Raw genomic sequence first — 18,741 nt, forward strand, 5'->3', positions numbered from 1 at the left:
AGACTATGGTTGAAGTAGAAGTTTCTTTGTTGATTAGATGATGTAAAAACATGTTCAAGTTTGTTACTGGAAGAAGACCTAGTAGAATGATGACAGAATTTGATGAAGGTCTGGATGTTGAAATGATCAGATGGATTTTGAATTGATTTTATGAAAAACAGAATGTCACACTGGTCATAAGTATACATTAATGGTAGTAGGTTGAGCTTGATAAGGCGAGTTTTATAATCAGAAACATAATCGTCGAGGATGTATTTGGTAGCTCGGCGCTGTATTCTTTCAAGAGCAGAGATATCTTGGATAAGGTAGGGATGCCACAATGGGGAACAATACAGGAGCTGAGACCTTACTAGTGCTATGTACAGAGTTCTTTTAGTTGTAGTGTTAATAGAATGGCTGAATGTACGTCTAAGCAATCCTAGGGTTCGATAAGCTTTGGATGAAATGTGGTGATAGTGGTTTCTCCAGGACAGGTCAGTAGATAGAATGATACCAAGGTCACGATGGGTGTTACTAGATATTATTGAGGAATCGTCAATGTTGTAAGAAGTTGGGAACTTTGTATTAAAGGAGAGGTGAATAAATTTCTTAGTGTTAAAAGATAGGTTTGAGTCTTGAGACCAGTCAAATAAGGAGTTGAGGTCATCCTGGAGTTTGATGGAATCAAGTAGTTCAAAAATGAGTTTGTAACATTTAGTGTCGTCTGCAAAAGATAAAGCATTGGAGTGATGAATGGATAGATACAAATCGTTGATGAAAACTAAGAACAAAAGTGGGCCAAGGATGCTCCCCTGGGGCACACCTGATAAAACTGGAAGTAGAGTTGAGTAGGAACCATTGAGTCGTACAGATTGGTATCTATTATAGAGATATGATTTGAACCACCACCACAGGTTTCCAGTAATGCCAATTTGCCACAATTTTAAGAGTAGTTCATTGTGAGGAACTCGGTCGAAAGCTTTGGAAAAATCTAAATAGATTACGTCTGTTTGGGTTTTGTGCTCATAAATATCTTTGAGGAAGATTAGAAGTTGTTGCAAAGTTGAGCGCCTTTTCATGAATCCAAATTGTGAGGTAGAGATACGACTAGAAATAGATTTTGTAACTTTTTCATGAATAATATGTTCGAGTACCTTGGACACAATGCAGAGTAGGGATATAGGTCTATAATTAGTAACACAATTTTTGTTGCCAGCTTTGAAAATAGGGGTGATGCAGTGTATCTGCCATTCGGAAGGAAGACAACAATGGTAAATGGCATATGAAAATAAATAGTGTAAAGGTTTGGTTAAAACAATGGCACAGTTTTTTAGGACAGCTGGACTAATTCCATCAATACCAGTCGTCTTTGAAGAGATAGTAAAGCAGTGTGGACTTCATCTTCAGTGATATTGATGGAGTCAATGGTAGAATTTGTAGAAGGCATGTCCTCAAATAGAGGTAAGGAGTAGGTACTCTGAGAGAACACAGAGTAGAAGTACCTGTTGAACAAAGTAGCTTTATCAATGTCATGGGTGGCAGAACTATCATTAAAGAAGACTGTAGCAGGGATAGAAGCAGATTTAGTGATGTTTCTTACATGCTGATATATTTTTGAGTCATTACTGAAGGCAAAATTGTGGACTAGATTTGCTTCAAAGTTGGCCTTGGCTTGTTGGATGCTGTTTTGGAGGTTATCTTCTGCTGTTTTTATACAATTCAAATTGTGATCAGTAGGATGAGATTTGTATTTCTTTCGTAGAGTCCGAAGACACTTAATCTGATGGCGTATATTTGAAGTGTACCATTTAGGAAACTGAGAAGAGCTGGTTCTAATTTTAGGAATAAACAGGTCCATTCCCCTAGTGATATTGTTCTTGATAAAGAGCCAGATAGAGTCTATGTCAGATAGCTGTTCACAGGTAGTATAGTCAATATGAGATAGATAATTGATGAGGCCAGGATAATTGGCTTTAGAGTAATCAAAGATAACTGGTGGAGTGTGTGAGGGTATATGGTCTGCATGTGACTTAATACTTAAAGTGACAATAAAGTGATCAGATGATATCGGTTGGTAATGGGGATGAATAGATATGTTGTACACAATATCTTCATTGTTAGTGATTATTAAGTCCAGAGTATTTCCTTGATTGTGGGTTGGCTCATCAACCAGTTGAAAGAGGTTTAGCTGAAACAGTAAGTCACAACATTTGTTAGATTTTGGTGAGGAACCACTATAAGTGGCCCAGTTGACATCAGGGAGATTGAAGTCTCCCAAGAGAATAATTGGACTTGATTCGTTGACTAGGTTGGTAAGGTAACTATGCAGCAATTCATGGTAAGTATCAGAAGAGTTTGGAGGAATGTAAACAACACTGATTATAAATGGATTTGATGTAGAGATGAGAACAGTTAGGATTTCAACATGAGGTGGGGATGACAATTGACTACTAGTGATGTTATCGTAGATAGTTGAAGGTAAAGTCGTTTATCCTGTTTGGGTGTATGCATACCACAGTGTACAAGTTGACAGTGTATCATGGCTAAGCCTCCTTAAATACAGTATCTTGTGTACCACTGTATTGTTATTGTGTTACAGTATCTTGTTACTTTTGTTGTTGTTTTTACTCCACAAGAAGAAATGAAATTGTTCTAGTGAATCCCTTGACAAGACCCAACATATATTTAATGTATGTAGATCACACAATCTCCTCACACTGAAGCTTACATCCACACTGACTGTATTTTATACCCCACCTCCCAGTAGTCTCTAAGATGCATATATAGGCTTGTATGTGGGAAAGTGATGTCTGTGGTTGCTAAGGGACTGGCTCACTCAATTCCACAAAATTGTGTACGAGAGGCCCAATATTCATAAGCCTATTTCAACCATATATTGGCTACTATACTACTGTACTTTTTTACTTTCCCATAATATGTGGCTACCTTAATTAAATAATTTCTATAATTATATTTGTAATAATTTAATTCTGTAAATATGTTAAAACCACAATAGGTACAGCTAGTAAATCAATGTCTCCTTGGCCAGCCATGACAGTATCAACTCAATTTCGTCATTTATCAGTCTTTATCCAACAGTAGCAGGTAAGACAGTAAATACAATTCACAAGTTCCATTACTAATTACCTGTATTATTATCACCATGTTCATCACCATGTAGAACTCTGTGACAATCTGTTAGTCGTCTGGTAGAACTGTCCCACAGCTCTAATACAAAGATGGTAAATATAATGTGTGTTCTGGACAATCGTTGGACAATCGTTGGACTTAGTGTGTAACAATAAGAATCTCATAAAACCTAGACCTTGTCTGGAAACCTAATATTACCATGTAGAATGGCGGCTAGGTCCCACAACTCTATTAAAGATGGTAAATATAATGCGTATACTGGACAATCATTGTACTTACAGTTTGTAACAATCTTGTAAAACTGAGACCAAGTCTGAGACTGACAATCCATGGAACAAAGACAAGTGTGATAAGATCAGGTCTCACAACCCTAAATGGAGGCAAACATAATTCGTATTCTGGATTACTTACAGTTGTTATCAGTGAGTCTAACCACACATAAAATGTCCACTTAGTATGTGACTTTGTTGGGCTAATATCAGACGACGATTTTTGAACGGTCAATCTCAGCCAAGAACAATATCAAGCTGTAACTAGCAGGTATGGTTATAAAGTGTTAAAATAAGTACATTCAAGCATTGATTTATGTTAAATCCCTATTCTTTGGCTAATGTATAAGCATACCTGCTAGTTAGAGTTTAATATATTCTCTCTTGGCTGAGATATAACCATTCAAAAATCTTCATCTGACATACCCAAAACTCACAAAAATACTCCTACCACATGGCCATTTTTTTATGTCTGTTATGTAAGCTCACAAGAAGCATCTGATACACTGATAACTAAGTAGAAGAATCTTGTAATCACTACATACAATTGAAACAGGACTAAATATAATATAATTTGCATACTCAGTGGACTTACTTTTGTTAGCAATACGAGCATGGTCAGTGAAATAAGGACAAACAAGATGAACAGGTTCTTGAAAGCACTCAACACATTTACAGTGCCAGACGTACATGAGGTAGCAGCCGTCAGTTGTTGAAATGAGACCAGTTCCCAGGAGAAATGAGACCAGTTTCCACAAACCTAAACAAAGGTAAATATAAATTGTATACTGGACACTCTCAGTGTACTTACTTACAGTTGTTAGCAATAAGAAAAATCTCCTAGAACTGAGACTAAGTCTGTAATTCCTACCCTATTGAAAAGAAAATGAATAAAAATACAATCAGGCTTAATATACTTACAGCTGTAAATAATTAGAAGATGAGGTTGAACTCCGTGAAAAAAGATCAAAACTGTCCACACATGGTTGCTATCAGATTCTTTAAAGGAAGCAGCTGCCATTGAAGGAAACTAACACTGCAGATGTTGAACCTGTAGAACTAAGAGGTCAGACAAGAAACTGTACCTCTGAAGAGATAATAATTATACAAAATCATAAGAGCAGACCATGCATACTCTTACCGTTGATAGCTGATGAACTGTACATCGAGATAACAGGTTATAAAATATGTAGTACGTACACAGCAATAATGTGACCAAAATTGAATCATTTGCAGGCAGTTGTCAAACAATACACAATACACAATTTAATACAGCTAAACCTATCGTACAAGCTATCATTCTAGCTTAATACTTACTCATCTAGAGCTGTTTTTGATCACTGCCATCGTAGGAATTGGGCCACCACGCCGCCACTTCACCTGACTACAGCCAGCAGGGATGCCACAGTTGTGGTCCATAACAATCATCGTGCGGAGCATGGGTCATTGGACGATGGCGCCGATCGCACACACTCTCTCCGCGAGATACATCGTCACGAGTCTCACATTTACAACCTCTCAGGCTCTGATACAACAATAGCAACAAAGATGGCGACTTAATTGCATCTGCTACGCATGCGCACACCACTAACTTCTTCGATTTTAAACAAGCATTATTACCAACTTTTGCAGGTGTGCTAACTGTGCAAGAAAACCTGGATTTGCATGACTCTTAGAAAGAATTGATTGAATAATTAATTTTCTGGTATTATACGCTTTGCCATACAAAAAATGTGTGCGTATGAAATTAGCTATCACAACCAAGCTAGTGAATAACAGAAGTGTATACTTATTGTAAAATCATCATGACTTTGTTTGATACAGTTATAAGTCACATGCTGTCTGAATAAAGTTCCAATAAACAAAAGTCCATGAATAATGAGATGGTGAAGCTAAAAAGTCACTGAGTTATCACATTTAGTTATAATAAGTAAACAAAGCCATAGCAAAAGAATCTGTTCCCCATAATATAAGATGGGGTTTATACTAAAGTTAGTATAATGCAAGACTATACTGAGATTATTTGTATATATAGTTTAAGCCATTAGATATGCCATCTTATATTCCTCCGGCTTTTTCACAGTGCGAATGTTGCCAAAACTGGCAAAAAGCAGGTTTATCAAAACCTGCCAAAATTGGTTGTTGAACATACCTGCAGCTGATTATAAGCTAAATTCCTACCCATTTAAGGATAGAATAGATACATTGAATACAAGAAAAACTTTAGAAATATATTTGAAAAGTATTTTCTGTTATTAACAGCATCATGTTAGTTTCAAAAATTCTAGACACGACCATAAAGGGTGATATATTTTCCAAAATTATATAGCTCAAAGGGATTTGAAAGATTCCAACCTTGAGATAGCCATTTTTTTTTAATTTGTGGTCTACTACTAATTATATAAATTTTTCTTACAGTCCACTATAAAATAAAATTCCTTAAAATCCAACAATTGCATGGACGTAATTATATAATTGTTCCTTCCGCTTATGATTGATTACTTCCAGATCTCAATCATTTTTCTAAAATTGCTTCCAGATTCTGCAATCATGTTTCAAAATTTTCTCTGGGGTATCCATGCAGACTCCACTAATTAGTCAGAAATTACTATACAGTTTTAAGCTCCTCTTTACTGGCACTTTGTCAAACAAGTCCTCTCTTTACTTTAACTGTTTGGACATTAATCATGGAATTGCACAGCATAAAATGTACTTACTTCAATCACTATACATACCCCCAGTCTCAGGTTAGGGGCTAGTTGTAAAAATAGTTTTTCAGTAACTGGCTTGAAGAATCTAGCTCCACATGCATGTGCAGTGGACAGTGGTATCCGAATGAGGTAACAGCTAATAATAGAGTTCCCATAAGATGTACTCTAGCCTACTAGGCCTTCTCATGTTTTGGAGTAGACCTCTGACCTATAGATTCTGTCATTAAGTTATATATGATGTGGCACCATTATGACATGACAGCTATAGTATTATTAAAACTGTTACAGGCAGACAGGCTGAGACAGCTTTGATTGTTCATCAGTTTATCATCCCTGTCAGCTCCACTATAATGTATCAGAAAAGTTTCTTTAATTTCCTAATAATGAAACACAATATTCTTGAAGAGTAATACAGAGAGATTTTCATCAACCACCTTGTCATCAATTAGTAAATGTATGCATGTATATTAGCCCACTTAGCTTTGAGTTGAGGTAAGTGTACAATTTCACAGCAATATATAATGGCTTTACTAGCTCTACTTTTAGTGGAGTATGCACAAGTATAACTTGTAGAGACCTACAATCGGGTATCGGTTAACTATTGGTAAAACAAACACAGCATATTTCGTACACAAATACTGACTGTATTTATTCCGTCTATGTTTAGGTATTTGAACTAATAGTCCAAAAATTCTACCTTGGCTCAAACAAAAACAGACCACAGCCCCTAATAGTGAATAACATTAGAGTCATTTATAGATTTGAGGTTCATTTTGTCTTGTTATAGAGTTTTTAAAAATAGTTGTTCCAATACTGAATAAAGACGGGGTTAGAATAGGTAGTATTGGAACGCTATTTTTGCTGTGATAGCTGATAATTGACCCAGGTAATTAATTAGGGGTGGGCGGTATCTCGGTTATATCGTAAAACCGCAATATTCTGATGTAACGATACCAGTATCGTCAAAAATTCTTGGAAACGATATTATCGCGATATAGTGATTACCGCGATGTTCTCCACATTAACTAACTACTGTAAACATAGTGCTGCTGTTTAGCTAAAGGAAAGATCGAGATACTCTAATAGAGCAGTCACCTATATACTCTAATAGAGCAGTCAAGTAACTCATGCGAATATGAAAGTAGCTACTGAAGGGACTTTATTATTATTGAGGAAAGAATATTTCTACACATTGTGGCATTATAGCTAATAAAATGTGTATGGGTGAATGAACTTTTGTTGCTATAGTTAGCAGTCTTTTGGGAATCTGTAGAACTCCTGAATTTATGTCAAGCACTTGGGTGTGTAAGACACATCCTCTCCATGCTTAATTGTAGGTCTAGCTAATGTCTATTATATCCATGTATAGTTCAATAAATGGTTAATGCCATGTACATGTATTTTTGCACATCCATTCATGTTGCTGCAGGTTATATCACTTGTGTAGGTAGGTGTAGTTTCATAGTAGAGCATCTAACAAAATATGAAAAAATATCGTGATAATTAGTAATATCGTGATATTTTCCCCATGATATATCGTGATAGTAAAAATTTCAATACCGCCCAGCCCTATAATTAATTACAAACAATGAAAAACATCAACATTTAGCTATATATACATTAGAGTTGTACCAATTCCCACTTATTAGGGAAAACTAATATCCAATAATTATATTTTAACTTTGTATATGCTGTCTTGACCCAGTTTATAATCATAATCATAATCATAATGCTATACCCTGGGCTATGCCCCTGAATGTGCACATCAATGTACAGTAATCGTTTAATTTTCATGATAAAAAATTTCACGTAAAAATTAATATTTTCGTTATGATTTACGTGAATGACTGCTCTATTTGAGTAGTTCGATCTTATGTAAAAAATTTTGTACAAGTTTTGCATAGCTACAAAAAATTATTTTTCAAAGAAAAAAGCATAACTATTACGGTATGTACTGTTGAAAATATAGCGCTTCGACCAATAGTCAGTAACTGCAGGATAAACTTTACTTTGATCTGCAGTCACTGCAGTGCATAAGTGTTTGATTATATTTAGCACTAGTGATTTTGTTACTATTACATTTAATTGACTGACAATGTTTATAAATAAGCATGGATCAATCTCTCAGTCAAAATTGTTACCAAATTCAATTTCAGTGTAGACAAAATTAAATTTGCAAAATTTCCTTATAGTATATGCTGAGTGTGCTCTGCACGCTGTGCGCTAGTTGTCTTATCACTGTGCAGCTAGTTGTCTTATATCTACCCATTATAAATCCCTCTATAAGTACCCTGTTCTGAAATCCTAGATCTGGTCCACCCCTGGTGTATAGCTAGAAGATTGCATGTACATGTAGCCCAATATACCCAACAAGTATGTTCCCAACCATCCTTCATATGGCAAAGGGTCACTGTTGCATAAATTTCATAAACAGACATAATATTATTTTACACATATTTGCCAACGATAATATCCTGTAAAGTCTTGTTAGTGTTCTCCCATGTAATCAGTGCAAGGAACTTGCACAGTCACAGTTTCCAGAGTACATAACTTGAGACAAATCACATAGATATATATGTTAACTGTTGTGATATTGCATTATAATCTAGTCACATGCATTATGCACAATACTAGTGAAGTACATTAGTTATAAACTTAATTCCTAAAGTCCAATTTACTTGTTGCAAAGCTATATAGATATGTTGTTAAAATGCTACAGATAAAACTAGAAAACTACAGCTAAAATACAGCAAGGATTACATGTATGTATGTATGTACTATAAATCTATAGCTACTTTATGTTCCTAAATTCTACCAAAATCTTCTTTCTTACATCAGATACAGAAATGCCATCTTCTTCTAAATCTTTGTCATCATAGACAGCTAGAGTCTTACCCTTAATACGAGCCTTCTTAAAGCACTGAATGTATTCATCATCAATATCTATACTCTCAAGCCATTCACATAACTGATCTGTAGTCATCTTCTTGGCAGCATCACTCGGATCTGACAATACTTCACTTTGTTCTGGTAATACAATACTTGGTTCTGGTAGTGACATCATAGAAGAAGTGACAGATGCTGCAGGTGAACTAGATAAGAGCTTCTGCATGACAACTTCCCTTATCTCAGGATTGTCTTCAATTTTCTGAAGAATTGATGTAGCTATACATCCAAAAATATGCAGTTACATGTACATACAACACAAACTACTACTACTACACATGTACATAATTACATGAAACACAACTTCCTTCAACTAACAAAGCCAATCTCTACGTACACGTTCACACAGGAACACAGCAAATCTTCATGGTGACAAAACATAAGGATGGAAACTGTCTAGGAAACCAAGCCTTCACAAACCACAAGTCCTCTCAAAGGTTTTCACATATGCAACATTAAAACACAACAGCAGATCACTTACTTTCAGCTTGGCTAACACTGTTTGTCATAAAACTATCAGTTGATTTTTCCATACTTGGAAGGTCACACTGTATCCACGGTATATCATCACTCTGATTCTCTGTATCATCACCAAACTGTAGTTTTACACAATCAGATTCAAGGCATTTCTTGTCATACAACTGTTGGTCATCTTGGAAGTGTGGAAGATCCTTCCATAAATCTTCAATAATTTCTGACCATTTATTTGTTACAGTTGATGGATCTTGTGGCTGTGAATCAACCATCATTGTCATTTTTAGTTTTAATCTGTGTGACACATAATATTAATATAGTTGTATGTAGTAAAAATGATATGGCTCACTTGCGAAGGGTCATTCGAAAGTGTACATAATTGTACGTTAAGATTGATCGAGGGACAAGTGCTACAAAGCTGTCTGTTTCCTCACAAGTACCAGTGTCCACTATGTTTTGTATCAGTGATATTCTGGGGTCTGCTTGGGAAGTCAAATATGTTTCAGCTTGTTTCAAAGTAGTTTCAAATTCATCAAGATCACTAATCAAGTTCTCTTTAGCTATGAGGTTGAAAAGTGAATGTTACATACTCATAGCAACACAGGGGACTAAGGGGTTAGAGTCCCTCCACTCTTATTTTATAGGTACCTCCATGAGATACCCTAATAGAGCAGTCATGTACTCAAATGAAACAACCATCCAGCCAAAATTCTTACCAAATTTCTTAGAAGGCTTAAGTTTTCAAATATTTCCTGTGGAAGCACTCCTTAGGTAGAGTATGCTTTGCACATGCTAAATGTGTATGCAAGCTTTGCAAGTTATACCGTATCAACTAGCTACCATCCTTCTTATCCCCACTCACTTATAATTTTATTGCTATGTTACTGGTTACTTAAGACCACAAATCATTGAAAAATAAACATACACGAATATTCTTCATTAATTTTCTCCATCAACATCTGGTCTTGAGGCTCCATATATTTGAACACAGTAATCGGTAGAGATGAGAAGTCATACAAGCCACCTTGTAACCATTCAACAAATAAAACTAAACAACTGTACAGCCGCTTTAGTTCTATGTCTTCAAAAATCACAAGTTGTAAATCATTGACACTAAAAGAAAATAATATATAATATATACACAGTAGATATTAATTTAAGTACATCCAACCTTTCAGTTTGGATGCCAATTTCATGAAATACTTGCTGCAGGTTGTCACTTTTAAAATGTTGTGTCAAGAATGACCCAAGGTTGTCAGTGAGTAAAGACTCAGTGCTTTTATGCTGCAAAATATCCTATTAGCACATTCATAAGTACATTTATATGACATGCACAACATATAAGAACTACACCTGGTTGAGATGTCCCAGAATATTTCTCAAACCAGTTGAAACTTTATTCAAAATCGTAAAAGTAGCAGTACGGAAATGATACAGTAATTCTTTCCTCTTTTCCTCTTGAATTGGCTCCTAATGTAATCCCATCGTATTAGAGCAAATGTAAAATTATACTGTTTACTTTAAATTGACTTGGTAGTTCTTGAGCAACAGAAGATATATCAATAGCACATCCAGGACTACAAAGGAATTAAATATTTGTAACCAAGAAGACAAGATTTATGTATGCTTATGTATGAACTGCTAACACTTGGTGGTTAAAGAAGCTACCTCAAGGGTGGCTCCACTCAGGGGCAGATCCAGAGTTTGGAAAGAGGGGTGCACTTTGCTGAAAAGTTGAAGAGAAAAAAGTCACAGCAATAATGGCTGTCTTTTACCAAATGTACATGTATATACTATAAAGTATACATAGATCCTTATTCACATCCTTAATCATAGCTTCATAGACTGCCTCATGAACACTGTGACTGCTATATTAGAGTGATTGACTGCTCTATTAGAGTATCTCAATCTTGTATGCAATTTTTTAAAAGGATGATGGGAGGGGGGGCACATGCCCCTTGTGCCCTCCCTGGATCCGCCACTGCCACAGGGGCTTCTGAAGTGGTCAAAAATCAAAACAAGGCTTTGAGCTAAAATTAATAGCTGACAGATATATATATATATTAATTTTTTTCATCAATTCTAATGATACATTACATAGGCAATGGAGAAAGGGGTATGCACCCCCTTAATTGAAATACTAGAGCAATCAACCACATTGATATTACTTCAAATTTCAATGTGAGACTTTCATTGCTAAAGTAGCATCCCTCTTACTCTTTGGTCTGCTTTATCTCTTCTGATACTGTGCCAACGCAAACAGCCTATACTCTATAGTTATGTCAAAAAGTTCTTAACAGATGCTTTAAATTTTTTTGGTGAAAATTGCTATATACCAAATTCACTTTCAAAATATTCCTGGGGCATGAATCCAGACCCACTAGGTTTAGCATATTTTGCATGCTGAATGTGCCTGCAGTAGGAAGTTTGGAAACCTGTCATCAAAATTCCCGTAGCTACACATGCACCTAATATAGGGTTAACAAATTACATTGTCGTTGTTTTTAAAGTTATATAAGTATTGGAAATATAAGATAGTACAAAAGGCCAAGCCTTTTTTCTGTATGTACAACTTAACAACTCGGTACCTGTTTCCTAAAGTAGTTTCATTTGGTGAATTTCTAAACCTGAATATAGTCCTAATTTTCTCCAACTGAATTCGTGGTTTTCCAGCAATATAAAAAGCCACAACATTTTGTTCAAGTTGATCTAAGTCAAACAATGGACTACACTGAACACCACTGTACATGTAACAGCTTTTGACCAGCTTCAAAAACTGTTGCTTTCCAGCACCCCCATCAGAAGGAACAATACAACTCTGACTGGTGACTTCAGTAGCATGTGATTCTGGAGGACTATCAGGTAGGTATTTCTGGTAATGACATTTAGAGTGTTTGGATTGCTCATACACGCTAATTAAATAAGAGTTGTGGTTTTCAACCTATGCAAAGATGACACAAAACTTTAAACACATGAAAATTCAACCAAAATGGGAAGGTATGTCACAACACACATATTCATATCATTGTACAGCATTGAGATTGCAGTAAATATCAGTGTAAAGATTAATCTAATCAAAAACAGCCAAGCTGTAAAAAAAGGTGCAGCCCCCAAAAAGGCCATGGTGAAAAAAGATGTGAAATCTAAGGTGGCGGCCAAGAAATGGCTGTGATGGTAGGTTAATGGTAAAAATTTTAATAACGACAATTCAGGTGAATTTGATGCCAAGACACAAGTGGCACAAAATTCACCTGAATTGTCGTTATTAAAATTTTTACCATTAACCTACCATCACAGCCATTTCTTGGCCGCCACCTTGGATTTCACATCTTTTTTCACCATGGCCTTTTTGGGGGCCGCACCTTTTTTTACAGCTTGGCTGTTTTTGATTAGATATCACTTCTTTTTGTATTTGTATACTGCAAAGCCAGCCTATGGCTAACTTATAGAAGATTTTTAATACTTCAATTATTTTGATTTTATTAGTAATTATACAAATTATATACATATATTTATTACATGCCCATTATTCCCCACAGTATATTTTTTAGCAGCTGATCTCTCTACTGGGTGACTTAAAATATAGCTGAACTATATACAGGATGGTTTCTTTGTAGCTGAACTCTCTACATGATGGTTTCTTTGTAGCTGAACTCTCTACAAGGTGACTTCTTCTAGCTGAACTCTCTACAGGGTGATTTCTTTGTAGCTGAACTCTCTACATGATGGTTTCTTTGTAGCTGAACTCTCTACAAGGTGACTTCTTTTAGCTGATCCCTACAGGGTGATTTGTTTGCAGCTGAACTCTTTAGGTGGTGATTTCTTTGTAGCAGAACTCTCTACAAGGTGACCTCTTCTAACTGATCTCTACAAGGTGACCTCTTCTAACTGATCTCTCTACAGGGTGATTTGTTTCTAGCTGAACTCTGTACAGGTGATTTGTTTGCAGCTAAACTCTCTACATGGTGCTTTCTTTGTAGCTGAACTCTCTACATGATGGTTTCTTTGTAGCTGAACTCTCTACAAAGTGACTTCTTCTAGCTGAACTCTCTACAGGTGATTTGTTTGCAGCTAAACTCTCTACATCCATGGTGGTTTCTTTGTAGCTGAACTCTCTACATGATGGTTTCTTTGTAGCTGAACTCTCTACAAGGTGACTTCTTCTAGCTGAACTCTCTACAGGGTGATTTCTTTGTAGCTGAACTCTCCACCTGATGCTTTCTTTGTAGCTGAACTCTCTACAAGGTTACCTCTTCTAGCTGATCTCTCTACAGGGTGATTTGTTTCTAGCTGAACTCTCTGCAGGTGATTTGTTTGCAGCTAAACTCTCTACATGGTGCTTTCTTTGTAGCTGAACTCTCTACATGATGGTTTCTTTGTAGCTGAACTCTCTACAAAGTGACTTCTTCTAGCTGAACTCTCTACAGGTGATTTGTTTGCAGCTAAGCTCTCTACATCCATGGTGGTTTCTTTGTAGCTGAACTCTCTACATGATGGTTTCTTTGTAGCTGAACTCTCTACAAGGTGACTTCTTCTAGCTGAACTCTCTACAGGGTGATTTCTTTGTAGCTGAACTCTCCACTTGATGGTTTCTTTGTAGCTGAACTCTCTACAAGGTTACCTCTTCTAGCTGATCTCTCTACAGGGTGATTTGTTTCTAGCTGAACTCTCTGCAGATGATTTGTTTGCAGCTAAACTCTCTACATGGTGCTTTCTTTGTAGCTGAACTCTCTACATGATGGTTTCTTTGTAGCTGAACTCTCTACAAGGTGACTTCTTCTAGCTGAACTCTCTACAGGGTGATTTGTTTGTAGCTGAACTCTCTACAGGTGATTTGTTTGCAGCTAAACTCTCTACATGGTGCTTTCTTTGTAGCTGAACTCTCTACATGATGGTTTCTTTGTAGCTGAACTCTCTACAAGGTGACTTCTTCTAGCTGAACTCTCTACAGGTGATTTGTTTGCAGCTAAACTCTCTACATGGTGCTTTCTTTGTAGCTGAACTCTCTACATAACGGTTTCTTTGTAGCTGAACTCTCTACAAGGTGACCTCTTCTAGCTGATTTCTCTACAGGGTGATTTGTTTCTAGCTGAACTCTCTACAGGTTATTTGTTTGCAACTAAACTCTCTACATCCATGGTGGTTTCTTTGTAACTGAACTCTCTACATGATGGTTTCTTTGTAGCTGAACTCTCTACAAGGTGACTTCTTCTAGCTGAACTCTCTACAGGGTGATTTCTTTGTAGCTGAACTCTTTAGGTGGTGATTTCTTTGTAGCTGAACTCTCTCCAAGGTGACCTCTTCTAGCTGATCTCTCTACAGCGTGATTTGTTTCTAGCTGAACTCTCTACAGGTGATTTGTTTGCAGCTAAACTCTCCACATGGTGCTTTCTTTGTAGCTGAACTCTCTACATGATGGTTTCTTTGTAGCTGAACTCTCTACAAGGTAACTTCTTCTAGCTGATCCCTCTACAGGGCGATTTGCTTGTTGTTGAATTCTCTACACGGTAATTTGTTTGAGGCTGAACTCTCTACATGGCAGTTTCTTTGTAGCTGAACTCTCTACAAGGTGACTTTTTCTAGCTGAACTCTATACAGAGTAATTTGTTTGCAGCTGAACTCTCTACATGATGGTTTCTTTGTAGCTGAACTCTCTATAAGGTGACCTCTTCGATAGCTGAACTCTTTACATGGTGTCTAGTTTCTACCTGATCTCTCTACAGGATGATTTGTTTGCAGCTGAAATCTCTACAGGGTGATTTGCTTGTAGCTGAACTTCTTACATTGTGTCTAGTTTCTAGCTGATCTCCATAGTGTGATTTGTTTGTAGCTGATCTCTCTACAAGTTGATTTGTGTGTAGCTGATCTCTCTGCAGGTTGATTTGTTTGTAACTGATCTCTCTACAGGGCAATTTGTTTGTAGCTGAACTCTCTATAAGGTGATTTGATCTCTCTGCAGGTTGATTTGTGTGTAGCTGAACTCTCTAAAGGGTGATTTTCTTGTAGCTGAACTCCTTACATTGTGTCTAGTTCCTAGATGATCTCTCTACAGGGTGATTTGTTTGTAGTTGATCTCTCTGCACATTGATTTATTTGTAGCTGAACTCTCTACAAGTTGATTTGTGTGTAGCTGATCTCTCTGCAGGTTGATTTGTTTTAGCTGAACTCTCTACAGGGTGATTTGTTTCTAGCTGATCTCTCTACAAGTTGATCTGTGTGTAGCTGATCTCTCTGCAACTTGATTTGTTTGTAGTCGATCTCTCTACAGGGTAATTTGTTTGTAGCTGAACTGTCTATAAGGTGATATGTTTGTAGCTGATCTCTCTGCAGGTTGATTTGTTTTAGGTGAACTCTCTACAGGGTGATTTGTTTCTAGCTTATCTCTCTACAGGTTGATTTGTGTGTAACTGATCTCTCTACAAGCTGATTTGTTTGTAGCTGATCTCTCTGCAGGTTGATTTGTTTCTAGCTGATCTCTCTTCAAGTTGATTTGTTTGTTGCTGATCACTCTAAAGATTGATTTGTTTGTAGCTGAACTCTCTACAAAGTGTTTTGTTTGTAGCTGATCTCTCTACAGGATAATTTGTTTGTAGCTGAACTCTCTGCACAGTGATTTGTGTGTAGCTGAATTCTCTAGAGAGTGATTTAATTGTAGGTAAACTCTCTACAGGGTGCATGACTTGTTTATAGCTGAACTCTCTTTAGTGTGACTTGTAATGTTCTGAATCTCTACAGTGATATAATTGTAGCTTAATTCTCCACAGGGTGACTTGCTTCTTGCTTAACTGTCTATAAGATTAACTGTTTGCAGCTGAAGTCCCTACAGAATAACTTGTAATGTAATAGAATTCTATAATGGAGTAAATAGATTAGCTGAATGCTCTATTAGGGTGACTGTTCTATTAGAGTATCTCGATCTCGCATTTGCTACACAGAGTTGGCTTTCGAATCATAACTCAGTGGTTTGTAATCCAATTCTTCTATACTACTGCAAGGACTTTCTATGAAGATTATTCCAGCTATACACCGATTTTCAGCTCATTGCTCTTAGCGGTTTGCCTAGTAGGCGTAAAAACTAATACTTTTTTATTACTAAAAATCGATCGCGTAATTGTGACACAGGTTGGGTTTTGTGTCATATCTCCGTGGTCTTAATCTCGATTCCTTTCAAACTACCAAAAGGCACTCCTACGATGGTTACTCCATCTACATAGCAATTTTCAGCTCATTCCATGAAGCGGTTTACCCTGTAGGCGTGACAACAAATCGATCTTGTTTTACGCCAATAATCGGTCATAACTCCTGAACCATTCATCGGATTTGCACCAAATTTGATGCTAGGATGCGCCTTTGGACTCCCTTTCTGTGTGCCAAATTTCAAGGCGATCGGAGCACGGGTTTGCATTTTATAGCAATTTTTGCAAGTGTGCGAAAAGACGAAGAAGAAGAAGAAAAAAAAAACGAAGAAAAAAAAACGAAACTTTGGCCGCTCATATCTCGGAAATGGCTTGAGTGATTTCCTTCAAATTTGGAATGTAGACTCCCCTAGCTGGCGGGCAACTCTGCAGCAAATTTGGTTTCAATCGGATAAGCCATCACCGAGATACAAAAGTGTGAAAATGACGTTTTCTTTCTTCCTGTCAATATACTCATGGTGTGGCGCGCCGGCTTCTTGGGCCGCACGACACACTACCGTGTGTCTTGATCATGGTGTGGCGCGCCGGCTTCTTGGGCCGCACGACACACTACCGTGTGTCTTGATCTAATCAAAAACAGCCAAGCTGTAAAAAAAAGGTGCGGCCCCCAAAAAGGCCATGGTGAAAAAAGATGTGAAATCCAAGGTGGCGGCCAAGAAATGGCTGTGATGGTAGGTTAATGGTTACATTTTAATAACGACGATTCAGGTGAATTTGGTGCCACTTTCACCATGGCCTTTTTGGGGGCCGCACCTTTTTTTTACAGCTTGGCTGTTTTTGATTAGATATCACTTCTTTTTGTATTTGTATACTGCAAAGCCGGCCTATGGCTGGCTTTGAGGCTTTTTTAACCAATGTGTTTTTTTCTTTACCACAGGAAGAAGAAAAGAACTTAAAGAAGATTTTTAATGCTTCAATTATTGTTGATTTTATTAGTAATTATACAAATTATATACATATATTTATTACATGCCCATTATTCCCCACAGGATATTTTTTTGCAGCTGATCTCTCCACTGGGTGACTTGAAATGTAGCTGAACTATATACAGGATGGTTTCTTTGTAGCTGAACTCTCTGCAAAGTGACCTCTTCTAGCTGGTCTCTCTACAGGGTGATTTATTTCTAGCTGAACTCTCTACAGGTGATTTGTTTGCAGCTAAACTCTCTACATGGTGGTTTCTTTGTAGCTGAACTCTCTACATGATGGTTTCTTTGTAGTTGAAATCACTATAAGGTGACTTCGTCCAGCTGATCTCTCTACAAGGTGATTTGTTTCTAGCTGAACTCTCTACAGGTGATTTGTTTGCAGCTAAACTCTCTACATGGTGGTTTCTTTGTAGCTGAACTCCCTACATAGTGGTTTCTTTGTAGCTAAACTCTCTACAAGGTAACTTCTTCTCTACAGGGTGATTTGTTGTAGTTGAATTCTCTACAAGGTGGTTTGTTTGAGGCTGAACTCTCTACATGGCGGTTTCTTTGTAGCTGAACTCTCTACAGAGTGATTTGTTTGCAGCTGAACTCTCTACATGATGGTTTCTTTGTAACTGAACACTCTACAAGGTGACTTCTTCTAGCTGATCTTTCTACAGGGTGAATTGTTGTAGCTGAACTATCTACAAGGTAACTTCTTCTAGCTGATCTCTCTACAGGGTGATTTGTTTGAAACTGAACTCTCTGCATGATGGTTTCTTTGTAGCTGAACTCTCTACAAGGTGACTTCTTCTAGCTGATCCCTCTACAGGGGAATTTATTTGTAGCTGAACTCTCTACAAGTGATTTATTTGCAGCTGAACTCTTTATGTGGTGGTTTCTTTGTAGCTGAACTCTCTACAAGGTGACCTCTTCTAGCTGATCTCTCTACAGGGTGATTTGTTTCTAGCTGAACTCTCTACAGGTGATTTTTTGCAGCTAAACACGCTACATGGTGGTTTCTTTGTAGCTGAACTCTGTACATGATGGTTTCTTTGTAGCTAAACTCTTTACAAGGTGACTTCTTCTAGCTGAACTCTCTACA

The 18,741-nt window shown here is 37.0% G+C and overlaps 1 protein-coding gene and 1 long non-coding RNA gene across 5 annotated transcripts in view; both read right to left on the reverse strand.

Annotated features, from left to right (window-relative positions):
- Positions 1-2,961: 2,961 nt before the first annotated feature.
- On the reverse strand, positions 2,962-4,951 carry LOC136264260 (uncharacterized). Of its 4 annotated transcripts, XR_010705029.1 has the most exons (9): positions 4,716-4,951; positions 4,320-4,457; positions 4,210-4,270; positions 3,994-4,158; positions 3,888-3,935; positions 3,409-3,499; positions 3,268-3,357; positions 3,127-3,205; positions 2,962-3,065 (listed from the first exon to the last, which is right to left on the reverse strand). It is a non-coding gene; the product is annotated as an uncharacterized lncRNA (long non-coding RNA). The 4 variants fall into 4 exon arrangements; XR_010705026.1 differs by having other exon boundaries at positions 3,409-3,935; positions 4,214-4,270; XR_010705028.1 differs by lacking the exon at positions 3,888-3,935.
- Positions 4,952-8,656: 3,705 nt separating this feature from the next.
- LOC136264092 (uncharacterized) overlaps positions 8,657-18,741 on the reverse strand; it is a 167,986-nt gene continuing 157,901 nt past the window's right edge. The window contains exons 82-89 of the mRNA XM_066058781.1: positions 12,118-12,470; positions 11,049-11,106; positions 10,883-10,999; positions 10,701-10,825; positions 10,455-10,642; positions 9,879-10,089; positions 9,537-9,823; positions 8,657-9,274 (exon numbers count right to left, since the gene is read on the reverse strand). Coding sequence (XP_065914853.1) covers positions 8,901-9,274; positions 9,537-9,823; positions 9,879-10,089; positions 10,455-10,642; positions 10,701-10,825; positions 10,883-10,999; positions 11,049-11,106; positions 12,118-12,470 — 1,713 coding nt within the window. The 3' untranslated portion in view covers positions 8,657-8,900. The remainder of the gene's footprint in view (positions 9,275-9,536; positions 9,824-9,878; positions 10,090-10,454; positions 10,643-10,700; positions 10,826-10,882; positions 11,000-11,048; positions 11,107-12,117; positions 12,471-18,741) is intronic.

This window comes from Dysidea avara, chromosome 8 (genome assembly GCF_963678975.1).
Source record: "Dysidea avara chromosome 8, odDysAvar1.4, whole genome shotgun sequence".
Classification (NCBI taxonomy): domain Eukaryota; kingdom Metazoa; phylum Porifera; class Demospongiae; order Dictyoceratida; family Dysideidae; genus Dysidea; species Dysidea avara.